Here is a 23,487-nt window from a genome sequence, read left to right as displayed (position 1 = left end):
CTCTTTTCTTCCTCTGCTTCTCGCGACTTCGGACTTCACGCGACCGAGACCGGCGATTTCTTCTTCTCTCGGTGGCGCCGGCGAAGAGTGGACCTTGGAGCGTTGAGAGGAAGAGAGGTTAGTTACAACCGAACCTTCTTTCTCCCCGATCCCTTCCTCCCTTCTCTGATCTCGGTGAACAACGGCGACAGATCTCGATCGGTGGATTTCGCCGGCTGTCGGGAGGGAACCAAGGGCATCGGCGTTGGATCAGGCCAGCATCGATTGTTTGGAGGAGGTAACAACCATTGTTCCTTCCCGATCTCTGTCCCTGTTCGTCGGTGATCCTGTCCGAACCAGGAGTCAACGGACACTGGGCACGTGGCGCTCCCCGCTGGATCCTCGAGTGCTCCGACGAACCTGCAGCAAAACCGAGCCGGGAGGGGTGTCCCGGCGACGGCCCTCCGACGCTCAAGTCAGGCGAGGAATAACAAAAAGGTGGCCTCAAGAAGAAGACTTGCATACCTCCGGTGAAGAAATGGAGACCTTATATAGACCTCTCGAAGAAGTCTGGGCGCGCCAATCAAAGCAACCACCTGCTTTTGACCATGCCCAGGTATGGATCCGTCAGAAAGACGTCCATGAGGCCATACTGCTACTGTATCAACCTTTCCATGATGTGACTGCAAGATCCTCCATTGTGCACTTTTGTGTACGGCGTAATCATCAGACATGCCGTTATTGACATCCCATATCCTGAGCCAAACGAATAGGCCGCTCGGCTAACCTTCGTACCCTCGCCCTTATCCTGGCCGAACGGACCACCCGCTCGGCCCCTTGATCTCAGCCGGGCAGACTCCCCGCTCGGCCCTTCGGTTCTCCCACCTTGGCGTCGGAAACCCCAGCCCATGACTGGGTTATCTTTGGTTCTGCTCGGACCTACTCAGCTGCTCGGCGCGGCCATTAACCGCTTAGTCAGCCCTCCATCAGTCCTCAAGATGAGACCCTTCAGGAAGTGGATCCCCCATTCTTACCGCCGGATCAGTCGGCAAGAACAAGTCGTTGCCCTAACTTTGATCTTGGAGGTAAGGGTTTGGTTTTGGTTGTGAATTCGAACCTTGATCCTTTCTAGTGTTGATTCAGGTGGTTCTTTCTGGGAAGCAGAGACTGGTATTTTTGTCCCGGCCACCACAGCTCTGTTGGATCGATCTCTTCTTCGTATCAGTGATCGTCTCCGGTGATTGAAGGGTGCAGAGGTAATGAGGTCGATCTATTGTTGTTGTTAACAGGTTGTTTTGATGACTTCTTGTTATTCTTTCTTCTTGATCCGGCTAGTGAAGATGCACTATGTAATGTTCTGTTTGTAGGGGATTGAGGTACGGTTTAGTTCTTGTTCCTTACCCTTGTGCGATCATTAGTTGCAGTAGATGTTACCTAATGAATCCTGTGTGTTTTGAGCTGGATCCACGGCAGAGGCAATAAGAATTTGTTTGTTCTGGTGTTGGAGGTTAAGGGTATGATGTGTTACTAGTTAACAAGGATAAGAGTTGTTATATTGGGTAATTGAATGTTGTAAATAAAGATTAACCTGAATCTGAAATGGTTTCAGTGACATTTAGGTTTCATGTTAGGTGATTATGGAAGATTGTAACCTTGAAGATCTAATGGGAATTTAGATATTGGATGGTTTAGGTTAGAATATAAATTTAATATGGTTATGTTAAAAGAAGGGAGCCGTACCTATGGTTAGCGTTTCTTTTGTATGTTCATTTCCTCCAGGTTTTTGTAATTTAATTTCCACCCTCTAGGGTTTCTTTTTTTAATTCAGTTTTCGATGCCTAATTCCACCTTGCTTCTTTCTGACATACATTTACACATTGTTTCAGAGGATGCGATGTGCTTATTTTAGATACTGGATTGGGAAGTGCAGAGAATCAAGCAAGGGTCAAGGAGTTGCTTCATGTGGAGGAATCAAAACTAGAGGAGGATGAGGGTAAGTGTCTTTACTCATAATATTATTTTAGTTTCTGTTCAGATCAGTTGGCACTCGATTCTGTGCTTTAGGAAATACCACCCCAGCAGTGAGATGGGTTCGAGATGATAAATATGATTGCATCCGATTAAAGCATTGCAAGGTGAGCTATATTCACTGTGTATCCCCCCTTCAGAGTGCATATGTATCTGTATAGTAATTAATTTCAATATAGGCACATCAAATTACCTTAATTGTTTCTGGACATAGACTTAATCCTTTGGATTACTTTATTTTTAATTGGTAGAGTATTTGCCACTACCTTTCTATTATTCATTCTTTTGCTTTGCAGGTTGTGAAAAAATTGATTGGCATCGGAAAGGAGACTATTTCACTACTGTCGTTCCTAGTGATATCCTAATTATGAATTTTAGTTGTACTTATTTTTAGTCATTCCTAGTGCCTATTTTATATCTCAGTTTTGTTTCTTTCTTTTTTCTAATACACACTGACAAATTGGAAATATATAAAAATCATGACATTATACCTAGTTACCTAGCCTTTGAGGCTGGAATCAGGATGAAACCTAAAGTGCCCTGAAAAGTTTAGGCATACCAAATTCTCTCAATTTAATGACAGAGGTCAGTTGTGTTGCAAACTTTGTTATTTTCCTTGTTTTTCATTTATCGCGTCTAGATTAAGAAACTATGGCTTTCTAACTCAAATAAAAATTGCAATTCCTGCCTATCTTAGACCTAACATTAACTTATTAATTGAACAGGTGTTTTAGATTGTAAATTTCATTTGAGGCAGTCATGGCTATTCACAGCTGGAGCAGATTCTGTCATTAAACTGTATTGCCACTAATGATAGATTCTCCAGGAAACTTTGAAGAATCTCCTCGAGTCAAGATACGTGAGTACTTGCTGATCCTACATGACTACGGTAGCAAGTTCATGTTCTTTGCTGAAGCTGCAACCTATTTATGAGGTCGTTCTATATGGCACCGGCACCTAGAGAAAGTTCGTGTTCTTTGCTAAAATTGCAATCTATTTACAAGGTCTTTAGGTTAGTTTTGTTGTTAATTTATTTTATTGTTGGCTGCTAAAACTGTCTATAATTTCTAAATTACTTATAAAATTATATCCTTTTATGTCGACTTATAATTTATTTTATTAAGATTTTTGAACTTACGCGTCACCTTCAGATTTAAGTTAGTTACTTTATTTTCATTGTCTTTGAAGGACTACTGTTATTATATATTTTCCTGGTTTCTTGTCATGGTTATTCCTTATCCTCTATCCTTTATGTACTTTCTTTTGCTTTAGATGCTAGAACAAAAAGCAAACTAATGTAACCCAGTGTGCTGATGTAGCTGCTTCAGAAATAAAGCATAGTTAAAGATCGCCAGTAGATGATGCAGTGCTCATTCCTTGCATAAACAAATCCAAACACCAAGCAAGGTATATACAAAAAATACAATGACGGTCATTTGTAGACACGTTGGAAGGTTTCATACCAAAACATTGTAGTCGTCACCAAAACCTCCAAGGGTCCTTAAATGGGGGAACATAATTTTCCGTAGGAGGGAGGAGACGAAAAGATTCTACCGTCTTTTGAAGTACAGGGCCCAACTGCAAAAAAAACCCAACCGTTCAGAATGTTATGGATTTGAAAGAATTTTAGTTCTGAAACTGGAATCATATGATCCTGAAATCAGGGCGATAATAACAAGTTGTTTTTTTCCTTGTTGAATAACTTCATTTTAATAATTTTTCCCAAGTCATGCTTTGCTTTACAACCTAACCATCCACAAGCATTGTCAAGCCTTGGCAACATATATATACATGGATTGGTAAGCTTTAGAAATGTTTGATGACAACTGTGCGGATAGTTTATTTTTGTTCCTTAATGAAACTTCTCTTCATGCAGTAATATGATGAGTGTTGCTGCATCATTCTATAAGGCAATTTTAGTAGTTACAACAGGGATATCTGTGCCCTTCAACAACTTGGCTATTATATACAAGCAACAGGTAGAGTACTATATCTGCCTTTTTCATTGCTAGTTTGAGAGTTACTGCATATTGCCTCATTTAATAGAAGAAAGTCATATAATTTGTCTATCATCTTCTTTGTTGTCTTTGCCCCTAGTTGGAAATTGATAGTTCTCTTGTATTACAATAGGGAAATTATGCAGAAGCCATAGCCTGTAAATTTGATTGGATTATAGTTTTATATTGATTGGATTATAGTTTTAAATTTGATGGAATGCTTGCCTTTATGCACAGAGACTATGCTTTGCATCGGAAGTGAATGACATCGTTATCCTTCTTCATTTTTTATGCCTTCGTACATTAAGGAAGTTCAATGGATAAATGAAGGATTTAGGGGTCTTCTCCCATATCCTTTTAATTCAAGTTTGGGAGGCATGACAACTACCCCACCTTATTTCAATGACAAGAACAAGGGTTCTCATGGCCAATATGTGTCTATTAATGGGATTTTCAATGTCTTGCTTACCACGCTAATCCTACTTCTGATTGGATTTGCAGCTTCAAGATATCAAACTCTACACCTTCTATATGGAGCTAGATTTGCAAAAGCCATATCCAACTCGAGGAAGTGACTTATTAACATGGGAGGTAGGTGTACCTCTTTAGTTCCGCTTTTAACCAAATATCCCTATAAAGATTCATTTGTGTGCTCTTAACAGATATATTCCTACAACGTTGTTATCTAGGATTAGCATTTATTTTGTTAAATGTGATTTATGCACCTATAATTATTCTGGTGAAGTTAGCATTCTATTAAACTAGATTATGACCTTTGTAGAGAACTTATTGGTAACCAAGGACTTTGTGAAGATAGCAAATTTTGGCCTTGCTCGTGAAGTTCATTCGAAGCCATCATTCACAGAATAGGTTTCAACACGCTGGTAAGCATGTTTATGACAAGCACTTGTGATCTTATATTTTTTATTTGATACATGTACACATTTGTTTTAGTTATTTGACATATGGTGGATTTATGTGTTTTTACAGTTTACAAATCTCAAGTACTCCAGAGTTGAAATTGATGAAATGCAGTTCGAGTGGGCTGAATGCATGCTAGATTACATTTGAAGTGCGGTTCTACCTTGATGTGTTAAAAGAATGTTCTACCTTGATTTTGATATCTATTAGCTAGCTTTTGATGTAAAAAGAATGTTTGGGTATTTTATGGATATTGTTGTAAGAAGATTATTTATATAATTTGTGAATATTTGTGTATTTTATGGATATTATTGAATGAAGAATATTTGTATAATTTTTGAATATTTGTGTATTTTTTTTTGTTATTGTCGATTTTTCATTGTTTCGGAAATCAAATTTGTGCTGTTAAAAAATATACATATTACATCGGTTTTCCACCGCTGCAAAACCGGTGTTATTAACTAATATTACATCGGTCATTTACTGCTGCCAAAACTGGTGTTATTAACATACAATATTACATCAGTTTTACACCGTTGATGAAACAGTGTCGTTAAGTGATACTACACCGGTTAATAACCGATTCGAAGACCGGTGTCGTTAAGTGATACTACACCGGTTTTAACCCGATGTCTAAAATGGCAGACTTTTAAGTCGAAAATGAAATAGACACCGGTGGAAAACCGATGTCTATGAAGGTTTTTATTGTAGTGTGTTGATGATATGCTGATAGCTGGAAATGACATAGTATATGTGAATGAAGTCAAGAAGTGGCTGTCATCACAATTTGATACAACATATATGGAAGAAGCTGAATACATCTTAGGAGTGAAGATCATAAAAGATCATCCTAAAAGACTTTTGGGTCTGTCACAAGAGTCTTATATAAATAAGATGTTATATCATTTCAGTATGTCTAATTGCAACATTGAACATACACTTATTGTGAAAGGAACTATTTTGAGCAAGAGTATGTGTCCTAAAACTCCAAAGGAAATAGTTGAGATGAATAAAAAATCATATGTCAGTGCTATTGGTAGTTTGATGTACACTATGTTATATACACGTCCTGATATCAACTATGTTGTGGGCTTGGTCAGTCGCTTCAAGTCAAAACCAGGATCGAGACACTGGAAGGCAGTAAAAAGGATATTTAGACATCTGAAGGCGACAATAGATTATTGTCTCTATTTTCAAGGATCAGATATGAGTCTGAAAAGTTATTCAGATGTAGATTGGGTTGGAGACCTAGATAATAGAAAAACCACATCAGGCTATGCATTCTTGCTGAATGGTGGCGCCATCTCTTGGAACAGCAAGAAACAAGCTTGTGTAGCTTTGTCGACTATGGAAGCTGAATATGTGGCATGTTCAGCGGCTATGCAAGAAGCAGTCTGGTTGAGAAGGTTTCTGAAGCATCTGAAAATTACTGAGGATAGTGGGAGTCCAATAACTGTCTACTGTGATAGTTAAGCTGCAATAGCTTTTTCCAAGGATCTCAAATATCATAGCAAAGGCAAGCATATAGAAATTAAATATAATTTTGTAAGGGATATTGTGGCTAAAAGAAAAGTCATTCTTGAGTATGTTCCTACACGTGTTATGCTTGCAGATCCTTTTACTAAGCCAATGACTAAAGAGTCATTTAAAGAACATGTAAAGTCTTTGGGACTTCGTAGAATATAACTATATTGAAATAATAATCAGACTTGTTTTATGATTATGTCATTTGCCATAATGTATTCAGTGTATATGTTGTATTTGTTACATTCATATAAAATCTCGGTGAGCATGTTGGCAGGTGGAGATTGGTCCACTCACATGGGCAATCATCTCTGTTTGTTAAGTACAAATAGGGGTAAGACCGTTACTTATGAAACAGCTTACGTAGCTGAAATTATGAAATTAGAGACAGATTCATAAGTTGAGGTCGTCTTGATAATTGTGTCAAGATGAGATTATTTATGTGTAAATAATGATCTAAGTAAATGAACCCACCATTTACTAAACCTGTTGAAGGCCAGATTAAAATTCATATGTTGAATTTAGGATTAGACGTTAAGTATGTCTAGATCAAAATCTGTACGATGTTAAATTTGAAGACAACATGCACTCTTTTTTTTAGTAAAGAGAATAACATCGTAGCATGTGATTCATACCACATGTGCTATTGCGACAATAACGGTAGTAGGAGAATGAATCCCTGTTTCTCTACTATGTGAGACCTTTGAGATTATATGTTAATCTCAATTTTTGTCTTAGTGACTATTTAGCTGTTTACTTGAAATTTTAATCAGTGTCTGCTACTTTAGCATATATCTTATGGATATGTATGATTCGGTCTATGGAGCATAACTAGGAAAGCGACTGATTAAAATGAATAGATTCTAGCTAAAAAGGAAGATTAAATATATTTACATCTTTTGATTTTATTCACTGGTCGACCCATTTCTGTTATGTATAGAAATGAATGTGAATATTGGATATGAAACATGCTCTTGACATAATGGTCATTATAAGGGATTAGAGATGTTCATATTGATGTAAATAAAAATTATTTAATCTGGGTAAATAGCAAGACATGGATATGTCTAAGATAATGGTTGTGTGTCACTTGAAGATTGGATGGATCCTAGATAAAGACTATGTGCCACCAGGAAAGTGGTTATGCAGAGTGTGTCTCTAATTTATATGAGCAGCTAAGTAAAGTGTAACAACTTTCTTAGCATTGATTGCTCAAGGAGCGACTAAGTCAAGGTGTAACAATCTTCTTAGCAACTATCGCTCAGTGTGCTTGCTGTCGCACGAACCATTTTCTCTAAGTATGGATTGGATGTTCTCATATGGTTTATGTGACCAAACTCTCTAGTCTATGTGACTTATTAAGTCTTTGTGACTTACCTGAATGAACAAGTCTTAGTGACTTACCTTGGACGAGTGAGAGATCTTGGAAATGGGGAGAGTGGGGATGTGGGAACATAACCCTCGTTCCCCACTACTCATAATGGAAAAGTCCATTATGCCCATGGTTTATTTCCCTATATAAAGGGGGTGCGTCCAAGGATCAGAAGGGGTGTGTGAAATTGCTAGTGTGCAACGCAGAGAGAAGAGGAGAACATCTGAGGCGGTGAGATTTGGTTCGTGGAATCGTGGAGGGCTAACCGATCCTGTGATCGCTCTTCCGACAGCGAATTTTCGCCATTGCCAATTATGGATCTGTGAGAGATCACTGTAAATTTTTACCGTTTTAATTTAATTCTTTTTTCATGCATTTAGAATATAATCTACAAAATCCTCAGCGTCCGCTGAGTCAAATAACGAGAGACATCTCTTATGAGATAAGATCGAGCTAGATCTTCATTTAAGCAAGTAAATAATAATGTCGTATTGATTTCACAAATTGAGCCAAGACTTAATTTGAATTAGGTAGTATTAATACAAGAGAAGCTTGCTCGATCTGATTGCAGTATTAGTCTTAACTTAGAATATTATTCAATTGCTAATATCGGTCAGGTTGCAAACAAACTAAATGAAAAGGCATTGGAGGTTCGATATAAAATTAGATTAGTAGCTTAAGTTTTTAGTTAAATATAAAGTTTAGACTATGTTGCTTCTCGAATATATTCTTAGCTTTTATGATCTTAAACTTTTTTAAAAATGGATATAAAATCAAAATTTTGAATGATTTTATCAATGAACTAGTTCATGCGAGCCAACCTCTAAATTATGAAATTTGGTCTTAATAACTATTTAACTTTTAGGGCCTTCAATGCCAATTTTGATAAAACTCATTAGATTTTCTTTACTAAACAATTTAAATGGGTTGATTGAAATTTTATTAACTTATTTAAAAGCAGGCTTAAATGAGTCAGCTTGTATGATTTACGGGTCCAGACCGATAGTCTTGTGGTGGGCTCGTGTTGGTCTATGGATTGAGAAGGAGAAAAAAAATCAAAATTAAATTATGGATATGAATTTATGATGATATATGTTTTTTTTTTTTTTTAGTGAAAGTTATGAATTTTTTTACCAATTACTATACTTTGGCTAATATGGATGTATAAGTGTAAAATCAAGAATTTAAATTTTATTAGGGATTTTTCTAGAAATATTTATTTATATATGAAATTATCAAATTCAAAGATTTTTTTTTTTTTTTTTTTTTTTTTTTGACAAATCCGCCTAACCTACAATCCATCTTGGGTTGAACTGGGTTAAGAATTTTCTAATCCATCAGCTAAATGATGGATTTTTGAAGGATCGACCTGCTTGGTCATAGGTCGATCAGTCGGACAACTCTAGTAACTTCCATCAAGAAGCACAAATTAGTGTATTGACTAACTATCAGTAGTCAATGTCCTCGGTATCCATCAATAATCATTAGTCAATATTGATTGATGATCATTGTCAAAAGTTTGTCAATATTGCTCAACACTGGTTAACACTGATTAATTGTGATCAATAATGATATGGGAATACATAGCAATTTCAATCTTTTTATTATTTTATGAGAGTTGAAATTTTGAGGGTATTTTTATCTTTGCAATGTTAGGTCTCGAGTCTTTTTAAATTTTAGTTGATTTTAAGTTTTTAGTTTTGAATCAATAAAAATTTATAATCATGTTGTTTTTTCTCAAACGTCGAGTCTGATTGTCTATCTCATATTATCTTATCGAATCAACAGATTTAAAATGCTTCTGATATTAGTGCTCGAATTAATAAAACTGATATGAAAACAGAAAATAATTTTAACCTTTTTATTATTTTATCGAGTTAGAATTTTAAGCGTATTTTCATCTTTCCAATATTCGGTCTTGAGCCTCTTTAAATCATTATTTATTTAGTTGGTTTTAAGTTTCTAGTTTTGAATAAATAAGAATTTATGGCGTAGTTCGGCATCAAATAGTCAATCAATCTTGATTGTTCTTGAATATACAAATAATATTCAAATTTTAATAAATCATTATAATCAAAAATAAAATTAATTTAAATAAGACTTTTATATTATAATTTTAGATTTATGTGTATGACCCCCCCCAAAAAAAACATTATATCCCAAGTCGCCTGCTTTTAATTTACATCTCCTTCCTTGCAAAACGAGCAGCCAAAATCAAGCAAAATGCGGCTGGCGGCATGCTTCCTCCTCACTTGATCATGCATGAGGCAGCAAGCAGTCACGCCACTCGAGGCCATCAGCTCGATGCACCTCGCCATGGCTAAACAACAATTGCATGTGTGCTATAACAAGAAGATCATGACTGCGAAGAAGGCGATAATTAAACTCGGAACAGAGTGCTTAAGCTAAGATTATTGTTTAACTTCAAGTAACATTGATTTAGGGAAGAAGGTCGCTGTGATCGCCGAGGAACTGGTAGAACTTGGACACCAACTCCCTCTCCTGCTCCAAAATGGCGTCGACGAATGGACTGGCAGATGAGCTACCGCAAGGCACTCCCACGGCGGCCGCATCCAATCCACGGTGCTGCAAGTCTACTGCGACATTGCTGTCGCTTCCAGAAGCGAGCGCATCGCCGTCGGAAGAGAGCAGGCTCTCCATGAGGAAGTCGGTCCATTTAAACTCCGTCGAGGAGCAAGAGGCTTCGCCGTGGGCGAGCTGCGGCTGTGGGAAGATCGGCGAGATCGAGGTGCCGATCGCGACGTCGGCGTTCTGGAGGCCGCGGATGGTCTCCATGACGTGGGAGATCGGGCGGTGGGTGATGGGGTCGATGCCGCTCTGGTAAAGCTTCTTGCTCAGCTTCGTGTTCCAGTAATTCTTGACGTCGTTGTCCGTCCGGCCGGGGAGCTTCTTCGCTATCACCGACCATCTGCAGAGGCAGAGCATTAAGAAATATTATAAGAGAAACCTGAGAATGAAATTCGCAAATTGGGAAGCGAGACAGAGACCTGCTGCCTATCGTAGCATGGAGTGCTATGATCTTCTCGTCTTCTTCAGGAGTGAAGCCGTCGTGCTTCAGATTAGGCCTCAGATAATTAGTCCATCTCAATCTACAACTCTTCCCGCATCTCTTCAATCCTGCTTTCTTAGGAACAGAGGTCCAATTGCCACTTCCGTGGGTGGCGGTGTACGCCAGCAGCTTTGCGTCTTCCTCCGGCGTCCAAAGGCCTCTCTTCACTGTAGACTTATCGCAGCAAGGAGGCCTGCCCATCGATACTCTCTTGATAACTGTTAACTGTGATGTAATGTCGCAGTTTTATAAGATCAGAGGAAGGCGAGGAAAGTGTGTGGGAGTGTTCTCTCCTCTCCTCTCCTCTGGCTTAACAGATTTGGTGACATGTTTGATTAAATCTATATGATTGAGAAGAAATGTAATTAATGATGATGAATTATCATGGAGTTTATATTGATTAATTATATCTTTGCATGGGTTTCTTTTCCACGAGCTTCTCGTGAGACTTTCACAACTAAAATGCCTTCGATCGGGATAGTGCACTGGAATTGTAACTCAGATCGATTCTAATTTGTTAGCATTTTGGGCACGAACTCAATCCTAGTCTAGTATTAGAATGAAGGATTAAAACTGGTCCTCGATAAGACAAGTCTATCGCGTGAGTCAATTGCGGAGCCAAGTAAGAAAGTTTAAGTAGATTGAACGTGCTAGGCAGATCTGTCGCGAACTAACCAACGCTCAATATTATTTATGCACACTCAAAAAACTAACCAACGCTCAATATTATAATATTACAGAGTCTTTTAACGGTATATATAAATGTTCAAATATTATACTTATAGTGAAATTAAAGTTTTGATCATCGAGAATAAACATTCTATAAAATGATGTCCCCTTGGTAGAGATTGACAATGAGAAAAAAAATAGACATCTTTATAAATCCAAAAAAAAGTTTTAGAAATAAAGAATACAAATCTTATATAGCTAGATTAAGAAATTCTAAACTAAAAAAATAAAGGACTAAATTGTCCTAAATATTATAAATAAACAATTCTAATAATTATATATAATCTAACATGCCTTGAAATTTACGATGCTACAACTAAAAGTATTAAGAGTTTGTCAGACAAAAAAATGAAAATATGAACTATCTACAGCAAGGTGGAACAAAAGGCAGCATGATAATATCAAACTATAGATGATGACGAGTAAAATATCAATCAATCTCAATATGCCTCGTTCTCTTATGAAAAATTGTATTGTGCACAATCTGAATAAGATTCTGATTATCACAATGAAGAGTAGTACGTTGTTAAAGAAAAATATTCATACCTGCAAGCAACCAACGTAGCCAAACAATCTGACAAGTAGTGGTAGTCATGACACGATACTCAACTCCTGTGAAAGATTTGGAAATAACATCTTGCTTCTTATTCTTCTAAGAGATAAGAGAATCTCCAAGAAAATACAGAAGTCTGTGGTCGACTTACAATTCATAGGATGACCCACCCAATCAGCATCAGAGTATGTACACAGCTCTAACAAGGAAATAGAAGGGTAGAATAGACTCTTAAACTGAGTTCCTTGAAGATACCCGAGAGTACAAAAAATAGCAGCCCAATGAACTATGGTCGGTGCAGTAACAAACTCACTAACCACATGTATAACATGAGCAATATCAGGACGAGTCATAGTGAGATAAATTAAGCTTCCCACAACTATACGATAGAGGTTAGGATCTGGCAAAGGAGAACCATCTGATAGAGAGTACCGAGAATTAGTCTCAAGGGGAGTATCAACTACCTTGTTGTTAGTGAAATGTGCACGCTCAAAGAGGCGATCTCAATCCCTAGAAAAAACTTAGTAACCCCAATTTTTCATAAAGAAACAACAAGCTAATTCAAACTTCAAAGACTCAATTCTATCAAAATAATCATCAGTAATTATCATGTCATCCACATATAAAGATAAAAGTATACGACATGCATGCGTACACTTGACAAATAAAGACGAATCATGATTACTGGGATGAAAGCCAAGCGAGGTAATCACCATGGAGAACTTTACAAACCAAGCATGTGACGGTACTGAAGGAATCAATATGTCAAGTGGATAAGATCTACATGAGCCATGTTATGTGGTAGAAGAGGTACAGAGATTCAGTGAAGTCATCATGTGGAAGAGTAGCTCTGGGAGAGGCTTCCTCGATGTCGGTACTGAAGGAATCAATGCGAATAATATCTACACGAGTCATGTTATGTGGTAGAAGAGGTATAGAAAAGAAAGGAATATGCTCAAGAAATACAACATGACAAGAGATATACAATTTTTGACCGACTGGATCAAAACAATGATATCCCTTTTGACCAACATCATAACCAAGAAAAACACACAAAGCAGACCTAGAGAACAATTTATCATGCTCGATGTGTGGTCGGAGAACAAAACAGGTACAACTAAAAATATGTAAAGAGGAATAATCAAGAACACGACCATACAATTTTCGAAAATGAGACAAACCTGAATTGTGAAAGTTGAAATCCTATTAATTATATGAGTATCATTAAGAATTATTTCTCCTCAAAAAAACACTAGGAACATCCACAGATAATAAGAACGAGCGTGCTGTCTCAATAAGATATCTATGTTTTCTCTTCACAACTCCATTCTGTTCAGGTGTTTCTGAACACGAGATTTGATGTATAGTACTTTGTTGATGCGGTGACGATGAAGGGCTCTTGCCCCCGCTGCCATGGTGGAGGTCATAAGAGGTCAAAGTCGAGACGGTCAACGGGTTGATGGTGTTGATGGTGTTGGCAGATCAGGCGAATTATACTCCGACCAGGGATTAGGCACCAACCCACCGACACAAGGAATAATCAAACCGACGCTCAAGGATCACGCAGAAGCCGAGCGGCTCCTCCGATCGGCCTAACAGCAGACTCGACATCAGCCGAGCACGCGGACAGTGAACTTCCCGTCAAGCGGCTATCCTGCTCGGCCAAGCAATAGAGCATGTCGACAGTGGGCTTTCAACCAAGTAGTCATCCCGCTTGGCCCAACAACTAACGACACTTGGACAGGGGACTTTCAGCCGAGTGACTATCCCACTCGGCGTGATAGCAGACAGCGCGAGGATAGCAGAATTCCAGCCGAGCGACCATTCCACTCAGCGTGGAGCAGTGCAAGGCGGTCAACCGCCTTATCTTCTACATAGCGATGCCGCTATTCACATTTCAGTTTACGTTCCTCTGGCGATGGCAATGTACGCAGCCCCGGTCCTTCGACTCAGGAGGTTCTAGACGAAATCATAAAATGAGATCCTAAATAAATTTTTAATAATATATAATTTATCTACAATGACTTCTTATAGCATTTTTATTTGCAAAATCTTCTATAATATTATCAGTTTAAAGATTTTCCAAGATGTCTTTCTCAATACATAAAATTGTCAATTCATTTAATCTTTCTTGAAACATTGACGATCTCATATATGTTTTAATAATTTTAATCTTGAAAAACTCCTTTCAGGCGATGATACCGTAGCAGACATAGTCAATAAAATTCTATAAGTAATTACAACATTTGGATAACAATTTACACTTTAAACAAATTCAAGAATATCAATTGCAAATATTATCATATTTAGTTAAGTCATTTGTAATATTTTTAATTCAGTAAAGAAATTATCTAACTCAACATCGGATGAGTTGTCATGAGTTAGAGTAGATTTTAAATTGACACAATATTTTCTCAATTCATTATCATCCAAAGTTCTTAATGTTTTTGAATCAAATAAAAAACCAAATATATTTTCAAAGGTTTTTATTTACTCGAATCTATATTTTAAAGAAGCAATTGTCATGTTCACAAGAATAATAAAATAATCAATTCTAAAGGACTCTTCTAGTGATAGTGAAACTTCATTATCTTCTCTTTCATTAAATTATCTTTTCCTAAAAATACGGTGCTTTGTTATAAATATTGGCTCTATATTCATATCTAATGCAAGACTTTTAGCAATAGTCAAACTTGCAGTAAAATCATCATTCTATACTTTTCGAAAAATGATATTACACCTTCTAATTATTTCATGGCAGAGTCAATACACATAGATTTTGATTGTAATTTCTTACTCATCATGTTTATAGCAAATAAGATATCATACCAAATGACCATACCAAGTAAAAATTCAAATTTTTTGATTAAATTAGCTAAACTTTCAATTTCACTTATTGACTTTGCATCATCACAAATATTATTTAATTCAAGTAAAGCTACTCTGACTTCCACAATTTGTAATTTAATAGCTTGAATACTTTTAATACTTTCCCAACCCGTATTCGACAAAGATTTGACAGTTAATCCCTTAACATTATTAAGTAAAATTTTCCTCTCTTAGGAGAACTTGAAAATAATATATATATATGTGTCGCACTACTCTAAAAAAAGAAACAGCTTTAATACAAGAATGTGTCATATCACTAAGAGTTAGATTAAGACTATGACAAGCACATGACATATACAACGCCCTTGGATTTATTTCAAGTAACCTCTTTTGAACTCCTTGGTGTTTTCCTTTCATATTGGAATCATTATCATAACCTTGACCTCTAATATTTTCAATACTAAGATCAAGTGATTTTAACACATATTGTAATTCGTTAAAAAGTCCTAAATCAGATGTATCATCTACTTTTAGAAACTCTAAAAAGTTTTCCTCTATTTTCACTTTATTACCTGACATATTAACACATCGTTCTATAAAAGTCATTTGTTCTTGATGACTTATATCTGGTGTACAATCAAGAATTATTGAAAATATTTTGCTTTTTTAATTTTATTAATGATAACACTTTTAATACGATTAGCTAAAATATAAATCAACTCATTCTGAATTTTATGACCCAAGTACTGATAATGAATTTCATTACTTTGAATACGTCTAATATGATCTTGCATCACATAATCAATTCAGCAATCATTTCAATCAACCCTAAAAAATTTCCATTATTGTCTTGATAAAGTTTTTCATTAGATCCTTGAAAAGTCAAATAATGTTTAGAAAGACATTTTACAGTTGCTAATATTCTTGCTATAACTTGTCTCCAACTCTCTTTTTCTTTGGAAATTTCTTGTTGTATGTCTTTATCAATTGTTAGATTTTTATCTAATCACAATTTTAATTCATTCCAAATGTTCATGTTAGTTATATGTTCAATAGTATTTTCATGTTCTTTAAGTCCTTCACTAAAATGTTTCCAATCTCTAAATCCATCCTTTGCTAATGAACTTCTATTGTTTTCATATTTAAACAACTTGCAACAAAAGCAATAAACTTTATCCACATATTTACTATAAACCAACCACTTTCGGTCTCTTATTTCTCCATTACTTAAATGTCTAGAATAATGAGCACAAGAAAAATGCCTAGAAGTGTCGTCCAAAGGATATACAATATTCATTTCTCTTATAGGCCTTTTTTCAATTAAAATATCACGTGCATTGTCATCATGATTATCCTAATTTCTTGGATCATATATATCAAGTGAATAAATAAATTGTTTATCAATGTCAATATTCTCATTATCTACCCTATTTAAAATATTTTCATGCTCACTCAAATTTTCCCTTTCTTCGTTAACATCGTGAATCACATTACACTCATCTACATTATCCACAATCATAGTTGAATTTTATGCATTTTCACGATAACTTTTAATAAAGAATTTATTAATAGTACCTTTTTGTGATTCTATCAATTGTTCTAGTTTTTTTTTTCCTTTTTTTTACATTCAGAAAGATGTTTTTTAGGCAACATATTATAATGTACAAAAGCACAATAATTACAAAAAAAATAGACAATTAAAATTATTTTACTAGTAAAGGAATAATAGCACTTGGAATATGATAGTTTTCAATATTAATGGAAATGTCCTAGGTTGTTAAGTTAAGCATCTCATCAGACAACACATGTTAAAGAAAATCATTATCAAATTAAAACTAATTAGTAAAATTATGGCACTTAAAGAAACAACAATACTAATTATAACAACACAAGTTCAAGCGCATAAGTTCAAGCAGAAGTAGTGACTAGTGACTCATCGAAACAAGATTATTAGATTGTCTGATCCTTGTAAAGTCTAACTCATGCTTATATTATATTTATATACAACAAAATCATGGCTAATATAACAAGCTATATCCAAACAAGTGCAATTGGTTGAAGCACAATGGATACTTCCTAAATTTTCATCCATGATGAATTGAACAATTTGTGTGACTAAAAAATTATCTTGTAAACCTAAACTTATTATCATTGAATCTACATAGAAACTACAAGTCTACAATAGTAGCTATCACAGAAGGAAGTGAGCAGAAGATGAATTTGAGGTACTCACTCAGTTTTAAATCAGAGACATCAACAAGAGATTAATAATTGATCATAGGCTAAGGAGAAATATTGCACACACCCTATAGAAATTTTTAATTTGATTAGCAAGTACCAATTTATTAACAAAAAGCAATTCTTCAAGTGAGTAAAGAAAAACAACACCTTAGCTTAGCTAGCAAGAAACCACCAAGGCTCACACTGTCACACACCAGTCACCAGAGACCAGACACCACTGAACGAATAAAATTCTCCTCCAAAAAATCAAATCTAACAAAAAATTGAGAGCAATTTTTCACGACAATAGACAACCAAAGCTCACAATTCACAATGAAAATTTTAATTAAATAGGCTGTATATATCATCTCTGTTCTTGGAAATTTCACAAAACATAAATAACGGTAAAAAATCTTGAGAAGGGACAGATGGTAAAGAAGAAGAAGAGATGCGACAAAAATAGCCATTGAAGACTTAGATGAGTTATGAGTGAAAGAAGAAGAAGAGATGCGACGGGGACAAAGAATTTCAAATAGAAAAGGAGGAGAAGACATATCTTGAGTCCTCTTTCTTGTAGGCACAGGTGCAGCCGTGCAAGCAGTGCCGCGGCGGGCGCCGCAACGAGTGTTCATCCGCAGGTGCAGGCAGCATAAGCAGAAACTTTTGCCCTAAATTTGTTTTTCACTATTAAACATAATACTTTTTAAAAAAATTTGCCCCCCCCCCCCAATCTAGGCCCCGAGCCATCGCCCAGGATTGCCCTCCTCCAAGGCTGGGCCTGGATGTACGGGCAGTGGCCGAAGGAGGTGGTGGTGCAGCTGTCGGTGGTGCAGGCTGATAAGAAAAATAGACGAGTCGAGGACACAAGGAGGATAAAAAAATAAGTTTTTCACACACCTTCATTGATCATTACATATCCTATTTATAGGCTAATACATCACACATATTAAAAAAACCAACTAACTCCACTAACACCACAATATTAACCACTAACACCACATTACAACCATTATCCTCCACCACTAACTCAACTTGCCAACTCATTAACCCACTAACACCACATTACAACCATTACCCTATTATTTCTCTCCACTAACTCAATTAAAACATGCCCACTAACACTAATTTTATCAACAATCCCCCCTTAAGCTGATATTCCAAATGTAATAATCAATTTAAAAAGAGTCAAACTTTTAAACTCCATGTAGAAACACCAAGTAGCTTTCTGAGCTTTTGAAATGTAGCAAATTTGAGAGGCTTGGTTATTATATCAACAATTTGATCCTTGCTTCTGCATAAAATAAGATTAATGACTTCATCATTTGTGAGATTTCTCAGGAAATGATACATCACATCTATGTGTTTACTTCGACCATGTAGCACTGGATTTTTAGAAAATTTTATTATTGAATTGTTGTCACAATAAATCTGAATAGGTCCATCCTTTTTTAATATAATTCTGTAAGAATCTTCTTTAGCCAAATGGTTTCACAAGCACAAGATGTTGCAACAACAAACTCAGTTTTCGTGGATGATAATGTAACAATTGATTATTTTTTCCGAAGACCATGAAATAACTCCTGTACCCAACATAAAAATATACTCAAATGTACTTTTTCGATCATCTAGATCTCCTGTATAATCACTATCGGTAAAACCAAATAATCTGACTTTTCTCCCTTTTTATAAAATAACCCAAACTCTTTAGTACCTTGCAAGTATCAAAAATTCTCTTTGCAGCTAAGAGATGCATTTCTATAGCATAATCCATGTATCTACTAAACATACTTACAGCATGCATAATATCAGGTCTCGTCACTGTCAAATACATTAAACTCCCACTATTTGTTTGTAAAGTGTGGCATCAACCTTCTTTCCTTCAATATCTTTATGTAACTTCACTCCAAACTTAGAAGGAGTATTTACAGGATTGCAATCTTTCATTTGAAACCTATCCAGAATTTCTTACACATATCTTCTTTAAGAAATAAAAATTCCAACATAAGCTTGCACCACTTCAATACCAAGGAATTAAATAATGCATCATACCAAGATCAGACATTTCAAATTCTTTCATCATAGATTTATTAAATTTTCCAAATATAGATGTACTATTTCTAGTGTAGATTAAGTCATCTACATATAAACAAACTATCAATATTTTTCCTCCATCATCAATCTTAATAAAAAGAGTATGTTCATAAGAGCACTTTTGAAAGCCTTCCTTCAAAAAATAAGTTCTATACGATTATACCAAGCCTGTGGGGCTTATTTTAATCCATATAGAGATTTCCTTAATCTATAAACTTTATGCTCATTACCAAATTTCACATAATCTAGAGGTTGATCGATAAATACCTCTTCTTTCAAATCTCCATGGAGGAATACTGATTTTACATCCAATTGAAAGATAGGCCATGAATTTTGTGACGCCATCGCTATCACCACTCTGATTGTATCATGTTTTGCTACAGGAGCAAAAACTTCTTTATAATCAACACCAAACTCTTGCTTGTAGCCCTTCACCACCAAGCGTGCTTTGTACTAGTCAATCTCACCATGTTCATTTAGCTTTGTCTTATAAACCCACTTTACACCAATTGTCTTTTGCCCTTTAGGAAGATCACATAACTCTCATGTATTATTTTTTTCAATTGTTGTAATTTCATCATCCATAGCCTTTCTCCATTTTAATTTTTTAACAGCCACTTCAAAAATAGTGGAGTCACAATCTAAAAACAAAGCAAAATGTGTAAGAAGATCATAACCTTGATCAATTCTAGTCACCTCATAATTAGACATCCATGTTGTTCTTCTTCAAACACGTTGCGACTTTTGTGATTCTGCTTCAACCGAAATTTGAACTGCTATAGGAATATTTTGAGAGACTTCCTCATGTTGCTCATCCTCCATAGGTTGTTGTACTTTCTCATCATCATCAAAATCAACAAGGATAATTTTTTTAACGCCATTTTGATTCCTTGGCCAAGTGTCTTTTTCATCAAAAATAACACCACGACTTATAATGATTTTCTCATTGCAGGGATTATATAATTTATAAGCTTTTGATGTATTACTCATACCAAGAAAAATGCATTTTTCACCTTTGTTGTCTAGCTTCTTTCTCCTTTCATATGGAATATGGGCACAAGCGATACACCCAAAAATCCAAAAATGATCAACAGTTAGTTTTTTTCCACTCTAGGCTTCCTCCGGTGTCATGTTTTGAACAGATAATGTAGGGCTTCTATTTAATATATGGATGCTCCAATTAACTACTTCTGGCCAAAAACTTTTAGGAATACCACTTGTCGTTAGAAGGCTTCGCACCATATTCATAATAGTGTGGTTCTTCCTCTCGCATACACTATTCTGTTGAGGTGTGTAAGCTATTGTAAGTTGCCTCTTGATTCCATGATTCTCACAAAAATTTACGATCTGTACGCAGAACTTTAATAGAGTTGCCAATTTCTTTCTCAATAAGTACTTTATAAGTTTTGAAAGGTGAAAAGGCTTTGGATTTTTCTTGCAACAAATAAATCCATACTTTGTGACTATAGTCATCAATAAAGATAATTATGTATCTTTTACCTCCATTAGAATGCGGTGTTATTGGTCCGCAAATATCTGAATGAATAAGCTCCAATGCTGCCTTTACTCTCCAAGATTTTTCACAATTGATTACGGTGTTGTTTGCTAACAATACATTCTTCACAAACTTGAGAAGGAGTTGTAGTTTAAGGAAGATCGATCACCATATTCTTCTATTTTAGTGTTTTCAATCCATCAAAATTTAGATGCCCGTAGCAAAAGTGTCATAACCATGCCTTATCATCAAATTTTGCTGAAAAACATGGATGTGATATAGTATGAAGATAAAGTGGAAACATACGATTTTCTATCATATTAACTTGTGCAAGTAAGCCTGACTTTGCATCTTGAATCCGACAAACTCCTTCTTTAATAGCAATTTCATATCCTTTTTCTTGTAATTGACCCACACTAAGCAAATTAGTTTTTAAATCTGACACAAAAAAAGAACATTAGAGATAATATGGGTAGAATCTCCTTTTGCTTGTATGGTTACCTTTCCTTTTCCCATAGCAAAAATTGTAGAGTTGTCACCAAATTTGATAGGACTGCGAAAGGATTCATCTAAGTATGAAAATGTATCCTTTTCTCCACACATGTGATTGCCGCAACCTGTATCTAAATATCATATATTCTGTTGAGTTTTCTCTTTCTCATGGCATACCATTAAAAGGGACACTTCTTCTTCTTCTTCTTCAAAGTTAGTCTGATCTCCATTTTGTTTCTTCAAATTAGTATAACATTCTGATCTATAATGGTTATCCCTATGACATCGGTAACATTCAACATTAGACTTGTCTGCTAATTTTGTTCTATTAGTTGTAGAACAATGGCCTCCACGTCCTCTATCTCTTCTTTGAAAATAGTTTTCCTGGTGTTGATTTTGTTATTAGTTCCCATGATCATTGTTGTTTCTACCTCCTCTTCCACTTCCCCGACCTCTGCCTCTTCCTCTTCCTCGTCCTCTATCACTTCTACCATTTGTAGAGTGATTTTCTAATAAAGACTTTAATGCTTGATCCTCTTTTTCATATTGATTAATTTTCTACTCATGAACTTTGTAATTCATCAATTGAAAGTAGACTTACATTATTTGCTTCTTCAATGGCATAGACAACAAAATTAAATTTTGGTGTCATAGATCGAAGAATTTTTTTTCGATGATGAGAACATCCTCTGTCTTGTCACCAAGGATTCGCATTTTGTTGACAATTGCCATCGTTCTTGAAAAATAATCTGAAACTGATTCTCCTGATTTCATTCAGAGCATTTCGAACTCCGAACAAAGTGCTTGAAGTTGCTGCCTCTTAGCTCTTGTCATACCTTGGTACTTCTTTTTCATAGAATTCTAGATATCTTTGGCAGTATCCTTGCAGAGAATGATTTCCAAGATTGAACGATCAATAGCTTGGAAGAGATAATTCTTTGTTTTAAGATATTTCAATTACGCATCTGTTAGAGCAACACCTTCTATCGGTTCTGCTACTCCAGAAATCACGACCATCCAATATTCATTGGATCTTAAAAAATTCTCTATGAGCATGCTCCAATCGTCATAGTGAACATAAAATCGAGGAATGGCAGGTTGTACAAAACTTTCAAAAGACATAACTCTCTTCGAAACCTCGCTTTGATACCACTGATAAGAAAAATAGACGAGTCGAGGATACGAGGATAAAAAAATAAGTTTTTTATATTCCTTCATTGATCATTACATATCCTATTTATAGTCTAATACATCACACATATTAAAAAATCCACTAACACCACAACATTAACCACTAACACCACATTATAACCATTATCCTCCACTACTAGCTCAATTTGCCAACTCATTAACCCACTAACACCATGTTACAACCATTACCCAATTATTTCTCTCCACTGACTCAATTAAAATATGCCCACTAACACACTAATTTTATCAACACAGGCCGTCGTGTGGCTCATGATGCTGCAATTTATGTTTGAGATCCAGAAGGCCAGGCGCGACCTGCTCTCTGGTGCCTCTCCGTCAGCTGCCAGGGAGGTGGAGGGCAATGATGGGGAGGGAACGGAGCTAGCGGCGGTTAGGTCATCATATTTCTCATTGATCAAGGTGGTAATGCTCAGTTTTACGAAGAACCTAAACTCACACGCCTGTATAATCGGCATCACGAATATTTTTTTTTTGACTTCTGATTAATCTTTGATAAAGATAATTGATCCTGTCCGAAATTTGAGTTAGACAAAGGCAGGCTGAGATGGTGTCGGCGTTGACGGAGAGGCGGCTTGAATACACCTAGCGTACGTGCACTAGAAAGAAAGACCCCCATGTGGAGCTCAAGTGCAACGACCCGCCTTCTACTGGCTAGGCTGTAAGGCCGGACCGTCACAATATGTTGTGCTAAGCTATATCCATGACCATCACTAAGTCTAGGTGCGGAAGCTGTACTAATTAAAACTTGGCTAAACTGTTATCATTTCTTTATTCTATATGTGCTAAGGGGTGTAATCAAACTATTCATGTCAAATATTACATTCCCCATGGTCAAGGAACTGGAATAAGGGGTTTCCCGCTGCTATCAGGCTTCCCAATCGATCGGTGGATCGATTGGAATGGCCTAATCGATCCAGTGATCGACCAGCATGCTACTGTATGCGGAACTTAGGTTGGATCGATCCAGTGATCGAT

The 23,487-nt window shown here is 36.0% G+C and overlaps 1 protein-coding gene and 1 long non-coding RNA gene across 4 annotated transcripts; one reads left to right on the top strand and one right to left on the bottom strand.

Moving 5' to 3' along the window:
• The first annotated feature begins 201 nt into the window (after nucleotides 1-201).
• Nucleotides 202-2,128, top strand: LOC122027902. Of its 3 annotated transcripts, none has more exons than XR_006124570.1 (4): nucleotides 202-277; nucleotides 1,123-1,235; nucleotides 1,866-1,972; nucleotides 2,044-2,126. It is a non-coding gene; the product is annotated as an uncharacterized LOC122027902 (long non-coding RNA). The 3 variants fall into 3 exon arrangements; XR_006124572.1 differs by having other exon boundaries at nucleotides 219-277; nucleotides 2,062-2,128; XR_006124571.1 differs by having other exon boundaries at nucleotides 219-277; nucleotides 2,059-2,127.
• An 8,132-nt stretch (nucleotides 2,129-10,260) lies between these two features.
• LOC122026789 (transcription factor MYB35-like) lies at nucleotides 10,261-11,092 on the bottom strand. Its single transcript, XM_042585505.1, has 2 exons — nucleotides 10,830-11,092; nucleotides 10,261-10,750 (listed from the first exon to the last, which is right to left on the bottom strand). The coding sequence occupies exons 1-2, from the start codon at nucleotides 11,090-11,092 to the stop codon at nucleotides 10,261-10,263; spliced, it is 753 nt and encodes a 250-aa protein (XP_042441439.1).
• Between the last annotated feature and the right edge of the window lie 12,395 nt (nucleotides 11,093-23,487).

The sequence above is a fragment of the Zingiber officinale genome, chromosome 10A (genome assembly GCF_018446385.1).
Source record: "Zingiber officinale cultivar Zhangliang chromosome 10A, Zo_v1.1, whole genome shotgun sequence".
NCBI lineage: Eukaryota > Viridiplantae > Streptophyta > Magnoliopsida > Zingiberales > Zingiberaceae > Zingiber > Zingiber officinale.
The sequence above is the reverse complement of the archived record's forward strand: the minus strand, read 5'-3'. Positions and strand labels throughout refer to the sequence as shown.

What these genes read in the sequence shown, in the direction of transcription:
- LOC122026789 (XM_042585505.1), bottom strand. Translation starts at nt 11,092, where the DNA reads ATGGGCAGGCCTCCTTGCTGCGATAAGTCTACAGTGAAGAGAGGCCTT. An exon ending in CATGCTACGATAGGCAGCAG is followed by an intron (nt 10,751 to 10,829) that starts GTCTCTGTCTCG and finishes CTGCCTCTGCAG; the next exon opens with ATGGTCGGTGATAGCGAAGA.